Genomic DNA, 8,080 nt, shown 5'->3' with positions numbered 1-8,080 from the left:
ACGGCAACGTCTAAATTCTAATGAAAAATAATTCGCATCCAAGCTACAATCAGCAAGTGCAAAAACACTGTGTAATTATAGCTCAACCAATACACAGGGCTTTCAAAACCATTCCACTTTCCCTAAGAAAATTAAATCCATCCTGGGAGGATTGTCAAGACGGATTTACCAGTCTGGTAAATCATACTGGATTTAATCTACCAGCTGTCAAAAGGAAAACTAAGTATTGATAAAAGTAACTGTACCGTGATACTAATATAGTGGTATTTAAATATGCATAACTAATAGGTCCATTTTAAAGACAGGAACTGGGACACAATTAAGAGTGAAGTGATCTGTGATGAAAGGTAACAATTCTGGAGAAAGAACTCGCCTCATCCAACCCCTTGTGCTTTCTCTGCGTGCTCACTGCTGCCTTTTTATGAACTCTCCCAGTTAACAGCTATAGTAGAAGGGCTGCTGAATCAGTCTGAGTAGTTGCCATGGGTCCTGCTTAGCAGAAAGGCTTCTAAATTCCACAGCAATTTAATTTGCCTGCACAATCAAGTGATGTCCTTTCATTATCAGTAAAAAAAAATAAAGTAAAATAAAAACAGGCCCACTTCATGCATAGAAGCCAAAGTTTGTAAGTCAACCAGCAGTGAGTTGCTGCCTGTAGAGCAGTAGTTCTCAACCTTTTTAGATTCAAGGCACCTGTTGGAAAATGCCAGGTCTTAGTTTTCACGTGACTTCAGACTACAGAAAAATAATAGAAGAGTTCGGCTGTAAAGGACTCTGAAAGACTGCAACAGCTCAGAATGGTTTTAACACTATTGATTCCTATTTGAAATATCTGAGATTGCCTTGTGAAACGTGTGCACACCTAATGGTGCTAATATTGCATGACACCTACACTACCCCCAGAAAGATCTTAAGGCACCCTGGTTTAGAATCACTGTAGGAGAGCCTGCTTTTTTAATACCCTGATATATCTCTGGTTTTAAAAGTTCATGGTACGATATTTTGTTTAAGGAAAACTGCCTGCTCAGTAAAAAGTAATACTGGTTAACTTCCTGTGAAAGGACACATATTGGAAGCTTCTTAAAGGGACAGCTTTATTAAACACCACCTTTCCGTGCACCAGAAGGCAATCATTTATCCAAAGGGTGTGCACACAAGTCAGGAAAATTAGCAACTTGGCATCCACACACAAGCTGGGAAGAGCTGAACCTTCTAAAATTTCTCCTCCTTAGGAGCTTTTGGTCTGCTGCCCTTCTCAAGCTCTGTTCCCAGGTCTGCAGGGATGCAAACCATTTTCAACCGCACTCAGTGGCATAATAAGATGGAAGAGAGTCTGAACTTTAGAGGCAGTCCAAACAAAGGCATGTGAGCAAAAATTCTGGAAAGCAGCAAAAATTCAGAAGGGGTCAAACGATAAGGCATGTCTAGAAACAATGTAGAGTGGTTCAAAAACAGGGCAGAGCTCAAGTGATGACCAGCTTCAAATAATCCAAGGGCAGCCACCTTTAATAAACCCCCAAGAATGATCCAGTTTGTAGCAGCTGATGTTATGGGGCATGACTGTAAAAGTGACTTTGATGGGAACAGCTGCATATGAGATGATCTGCCAGAGACTGGCCTTCCCAACAGAAAGGAGGATTTGCAGATATGCCCGTAAAACCTGAGGGAATCTAGCTGACATGATCTAGCAACTCAAAAATGTTCTCGGGTACCCTCTGCCTTCAAGGGGGCAGAGCACGCAAAGGTGAATGCATCTTTTTCCTGGGTCTTGAATTCTTGGACTCTCATCCAGCTTATCTGCACATCTCACAGCGTGGAAAGATGAGTAGCCAAATAGTAGAGGCTCAAGCCATTACATACGATGCAGCATAGATTGCAGAGCGAGGAGATGCTGTGGTACAGGGTCAGCCGACGAGACAGTTTCTTATATTTTGGGTCTGTTTCACGCAGCTTGGAGTAAGATTTTCTTGAAAAGAGGCCGATATCCTGTCCTAGGCCATAGCTCTGCTCAATGAGGTGCATGTCAGCCATAATCTCCGATGTAATCTGCCCAAACCACTGGGCGTTCAGAGCAGCAACAGTGACGCAAACAAAGAAGACTGTGATCTGAAAGGGAAAGACAGACCATCTGTGAACATTTTAATGCAAATGATTACTGCTCCCTTCACCTTTACAACCCTCCATCCAACCATCTGTGCAGGTCTATAAAGCCTGTAAACTAGTTGTCCAGATGACAATTAGCCTTGTCTGGGCTTCCTAAATGTGATGAATAACCCCATGCATCAGCAGCAGGTCTTCATTTGGTTAAGTTTTGCCTTAACACCCTAGTTAACTTAATTTAACGCCATGTTCTGATTATGTCGACCTATGTTTTCAAGTTCAGTTTAAGTAAAATAGGTTGCTAACTACAAATATAAGACCATGAACTGCCACTGCCCTTACAGAATCCCACAGGCGAATCAAATAACCAAGGACAGGACCCGAAAAGTTAAATGCACTAAACCACTAAAAACTGCATTGAATTTGTTCCTGACTTGGTATTTTTTATGGCATGCACAAACATACTGCAGAAATAAGCGTTCTTATATAAGTGATATAAGGCTGATTCTAGGTTGACTGCAATGTTTTGTGGTGGTTTTACAGGAAGACAAAACAGGTGTATAAGCAGGAGGCTACCTGGGTGGTTTCTTCTTCATTCAGGAGCTCGCTGGGATGATAGATAGCAAAGATGGTAAGGTTAAAGAACGCACAAGCAGAGCCAATGTGGAGGTAGTAGGGGAAGAGGCGACTCTGAATGAAGCCAAAAGTGTGCCGGGGGAGGTGACTGCCCATCACAAAACCTGCAGAAAGCAGAGAGTAGCAGGTATTTCTTCTGGCACCATTTTGAACTACACCAGCTCCAGAGCACCACCAAATAAAGCTGTCTGGCTTATCTGAAAAACAAGCGCGCTGTGCCGCACAGTGCCTCTCTACAAGTTACGGGGGAGTTCAGTCTCCACGACCTAACAGCAACTCCCTTCCACTCTCGACTGCACTGAGACGGCGAGCTCATTTCACGTGCACAGGCAGCTGCAGTGTCTTTTATGCACTATAAGTTTGAGCTAAATTCGGACTGGGGACCTAGAAATAAAAGCTTCCCAGTTCATTATAGAGAAATGGGTTTCTGGGACTTAGTAGGATAGAAACGTAGGGCTGGAAAGGACCTCGCTACGTCATCTAGTCCAGCCCCCTGCTCGAGGCAGGACCGCTACCTCCTCGTGTATCTAAGCTTTTGGTTCCAGAGAGAAAAATGAAGTCTAGTCTTTCCCATCATGAAATCTTGCCAGCAGGAAGTCCAGTGTGCAGCCATCATCCCTGAAGTAGTGAGTGATAGAAAATAAGAGGATCAGAATAATAGGATTTGGGATGAAATAGCATGACCTAGTGTAGATGTAAAGATCTGATGCCTTAACACAGCTCTTCGCTGATGCAAGTTCTTCAGGCCCGGGAGTCTGAAGTATTTAAGCACTGGCCTAGGCTTTGCTCCCGCTGCAGGTAACGGGATTTGGACCACTGACTTCAACGAGAGCAGGCTCCTGTGTACCTGTCTCCATTCACTGCAGTGAGATAGTGCCAGTCGACTGCAGTCAGCCCACGGGTTATCAGTCATGGCAAATGCCATTTCAGTCACGATGCTCACATTTGTGAGTTGGGGTGAAAGCCAGGAAACCGGGCAGCACGATGCCATACAGACGGCAATGGACAAGGAGGCCAGAGAAAGCGATTCTGTTCCCTGCTCAGCCCCTGCCCCGCTGCAGGACCTCACACAAGTCACTTCACTTGCCTATGCCTCTTGTTCCCTCCCCTACTCTTTCTATTTAGATTATAAGCTCTTTAAAGCAAGGGCCATCTCTTACTAGGTATCTGTACCATACTCAGCACCACGGACCCCTACTTTAAATGAGGGTCTCCAAGCAAACATATAAAGCATGAGAATGAATGAGAACCAAATGCAACGTACCGGACACAAAAGTGACCCAGATCTGCATGCCCCAGCAGGTTGAAAGGAAGACCAGGTGAAGCACTTTCACCAAGATTGAGGGCTCCATATCTGTCGGCATGGTACTCAGGAAACAAAGATGTTCCCCGTCAGAAACTTCTGGTCCCAGGGCCAGCACGGACGCACCCGGCTTGTTAGCAAGCTGCCGTTGCTGTCCTCAGCCTATTCAAAGACAAGGAGAAACCTAGGAATGCAATTTAGTTTCATATGATCTTTTATTAAAGTGAGGGAAATCTTATCGCAACTATGATGTGAGAATGTTATAAATGAATTCATTTCCTTGGCACAATATGGGGCATTTCACAGTGGGGGGGGGTTCTTTCAAATTCACGACAGACATATGGAGGATTGTAAACTCCTGCTGGAATAACTGAAAGAATTAAACCAGATAAGCTAATGATGGCCCAAGATGCACTGGGGCTGGATGCCCCCGGTGTCCTCCCCGACTCCTCTGCGATTTGTCACCTGGATAATCTTGGTTCCAACGATTTTGATAAATCATTAGGTCAGGTTTCTGGTCTAGCAGCAACATAAACGCATTGTTTCTGGGCACACAGTCCAGGTCTGATGGTGACTAGTAATGGTTGGGCTGGGTAAAGCCAAAGAAATAGCATTCAATCTCTAGGCCCAGGGGACTAGTCCTGGCTAGCCAGACATTGATAGACCATGCGGAGAGTGGTGTCAGGCCATACGGAGGCCTGGGTCATACGGAGTTTGAGTGCGGAGGAGTCCTGTGCTGTAATTCCTCTGCGCAGATAGTTAGAAATTAAGAACCAAGACAGAAATGTCCCACTGACTGAGTACAGGAACAAAAGCTCTCAACGTCCCTGGCTCCGCAAAGCCCTCCACTAAAGGGCTCAGACAAGGCAGCCTTGTGGGCCAGTTCAGCCGCACAACAGCCTGGGAGACAACTCATCCGCCTGGCAGCAGCTCGGCCCATCAGCCCTGGCCTGCCACACAGAGGAGGTACCATCCGCTGGCAGGGAACAGCTGCAAGTCATACAGATGTTAAGAGCAGCCTTGACAGAGATTTGGCTGGGGTGATATGATCCCTGCACCCGTTCCTGCCCGGGGCAGAGGGTCGGACCTGATGATCTGTTTAGGTCCCTTCTGACCCTAACTACTATGATGCTATGACACCCGCTGGAGATGGCTGCATCCCTGCATTGTCCCCTTCAGACAAGTGACACAGATGATGGGGAGAGTCACAGATACATAGAGATGCAGGGCTGGAGGGGGCCTCTATCTACTCCAAACCCCTGCCTGGGGCAGGATCATCCCTATCCAAACCATCCCATACAAACCATCAGCTAAACTCTACATCAAACCATCAACTCAGACCTAACACCCGAACCTACCCGGCTCGGGGAACCCGGGCAGCCAACATCCTGCTTCTGTGAAATGTCACTAGTCACTCCAGGGGTGTACTGTAGGTTGTAGCTGTGTTGGTCCAAGGACATCGGCAGACACGGTTCTTTGGGTGCATCTGATCTCTTATTAGTTTAAGTCGGTCTAGTTAAAGAGATCAGATGCACCCAAAGAACCGTGTCTGACTATACACTCTGGGAACCGGAACTCGTGGCAGAGGTGATCGCTTCGACCAACTAGAGTTTTGCAGCAACAAAAAAAAAGCCTTTAATTGCAAAGTTGCAAAACTCCAGCTGGTCCGAGAAAAAAGATCACTTCTGCCACGAGTGCTGATTGCTGTTTCCTCTAGATCAATACAGCTGCAACCCGGACACCTGACAGTGCAGGCTCGCGGGGTCCCGAGCCCCCGCTGCAGAGGAAGGCAAACCCCCAGGACCCACACCAATCTGTCTGGGGGGGGGGTGGGATTTCTTCCTGGCCCCAATTGCTGGCCCTGACCCCTCTGGAGCAAGGGCACAGCCCCGGTGCAAGTCCCAGCCTTGCAGGGACCAGCTGGCACCAGCGCAGGCACCCGGTGCAACCCTTGGGGAGCCCGGGGCTGGACTCACCTCCTCCGCAGAGCCAGCGCCCAGCCGCTGCCGGGGTGGGGCGGAGCGCAGCTGGGCCCTGCCCCAGCCGGGCGGAGCGAGGGAGCAGGGATCTCTGGACTTGATCATGAACTTTGCTCTGGGGGCCCCTGCCCGCATGGGACCTCTGCTTTCCATTGAGTGATGCTGCAGATCCATGCCCCTGCCTGCATTAGCACTTGGCTAATGTGCAGCCCTCTAAGGGTGCAAAACTTTTATTTGGGGGGGAATGTATATATATGCACACACAATTCTGCTTTAACAGCCCAGTCGTATGACCGGTGCAGTTCCTTGCCCCGTTACCCCATCCCCACCTGTGCACCCGCACCCCTGCTGCATTGCTGTGCCCCTTGCAATCTTTTTAAAATTATTTCATTTGTCAAATCGGCCCAAACTAACTCCAAATCTAAGAGTCCCGAACCATAAGTGGCCTTACTACTGACAAACATCCTCCATCCGCACCTGGGGCATCAGATGTTTCCAAAACCTTTGGCGGGCTTCCTACTTGCAGGTTCGAGGCCGGAGGCTTGGGGTTCAGGTGCCCCCGAGTTTTGCTTGCCCGCACCCATAAGGCCCTCGGAGCAAGCGAGGGAGGAGACTCCCATTTCCATAAACTGGGCTTAAAGCTGCTGCACCTCGGCAGGTACTGAACCACGCCAGAAAAGCAGATCTGCTGCACGGCGGTTCAGGAAAACTGCCTTCGTGGACACAGATACATGGTATTTCCCCTGCCAGGTTAAGAAGCTACTACGCTTGATCCGAGCCTTCAAGAGGCCACCACCCCTGCTAAGGGGTATTTTGTTAGCTACAAATCAGCAATCCTAGTCCCTGCTATGCCCAGGTGTGGGCTCTACAGAAAGTCGTGCTGAGTTACTGAAAGCGTGAGGTTAAATGATGGCGATGCTACTGCTGGGGAGTGCGAGGCCACGTGCCATTTTTAAGTGGCACCAGCAAATTACTGCTATGAACCAGGATTAAGCTGATACAAGCAGCCACACACAAAGCTGCATTGCGTTAACATCGCAGGGTTATTATAGCTACGTGTGCCAAGCTCTTATTGATCTTTCCTACTGTTTTAGCTGATGCCAGACTTGTTCTTATTATTTTTGCACGTCCCTTGTGCCCTCCATTAGGGGACCGTAAAATCATTTGAATATGGTAATGATGTAACGCTCCTGACTGTGGTAGGAGATAGAAAAAAAAATAATAATCCCCAGGTTACAGATGGGAAGACTGAATACAGGGAGGCTATTTGACATGGGCTTCAGAGGAGGCTCCTGAGGTTTCGAGGGTCAGAGGAGGGGGCTGCCAGGGCCTGTACACCTTCCTTCCCTTCCTCCTGCTTGGGATGACCCCAGATCATCCCAAACAGACTGTGGCTTGGCAGGGAGCATAACTGATGTCTGCTAACCCTCAGTTATGGGATAATCCTACTACCCCCCATGCCCCATGCTTGTCTGCAACCCGGAAAAATGTCTGTGCAGAGAGGAAGACGCTGCACTCACAACATTGCAACCGTCTGTGCAGTTGCTGCCACCTAAGGACTAAAACCGAGCATCACATGACAGGCTTCTGCTACTGATCTTAAAAAAGCTATGAAAATACTTGTAGGAAAAGATCCCTGGCATTTTGGGGCACACGATCCGCCTTTGTTGCGGGAAAGGGAAGAACCAGCACGACACGGTGCATTAAGATCTGCTTCGGGTCTCATCACTAGAGCAATTTTGCTTTTCTTCAAATGGGAGAGGGGGACTGTTCGCTTCTGGATTGACCTGGAGAAGTTCGCTGTGAGCTGTAATCTTTATTCCCACCAGCTTCAAGTGGCAGCATTTGGATGTGTCCAGAGCCAGGTTCACCTCTACCCACAAATTCATATGCATCCAGCATAAAGTCAGGTTAGTCATTAGGGAGACATTTTTCACAGTAAGGGTGGCCAGGATCTGGCTGCCAAGGGAGGTGGTGCTATCACCTAGCTTGGAGGTCTTCAAGAGGAGGCTAGATAGACACCTGGCTGGGGTCGTCTGACCTCGGTCCTCTTTCCTGCCAG

At 48.1% G+C, this 8,080-nt stretch overlaps 1 protein-coding gene across 1 annotated transcript; it reads right to left on the bottom strand.

Moving 5' to 3' along the window:
- Positions 1-2: 2 nt before the first annotated feature.
- On the bottom strand, positions 3-6,038 carry LOC102375868 (transmembrane protein 205-like). The gene is made up of 4 exons (XM_025206682.1): positions 6,016-6,038; positions 4,001-4,201; positions 2,677-2,840; positions 3-2,106 (listed from the first exon to the last, which is right to left on the bottom strand). Exons 2-4 carry the CDS (start codon positions 4,098-4,100, stop codon positions 1,807-1,809), a joined length of 564 nt encoding a protein of 187 aa, XP_025062467.1. The 5' UTR covers positions 4,101-4,201; positions 6,016-6,038; the 3' UTR covers positions 3-1,806.
- Positions 6,039-8,080: the final 2,042 nt, after the last annotated feature.

This window comes from Alligator sinensis, unplaced genomic scaffold, assembly GCF_000455745.1.
Source record: "Alligator sinensis unplaced genomic scaffold, ASM45574v1 scaffold172_1, whole genome shotgun sequence".
In the NCBI taxonomy this organism is placed as follows: Eukaryota; Metazoa; Chordata; order Crocodylia; family Alligatoridae; genus Alligator; species Alligator sinensis.
Note: the sequence above shows the minus strand (reverse complement) of the source record. Positions and strands in the feature narration are given on the sequence as shown.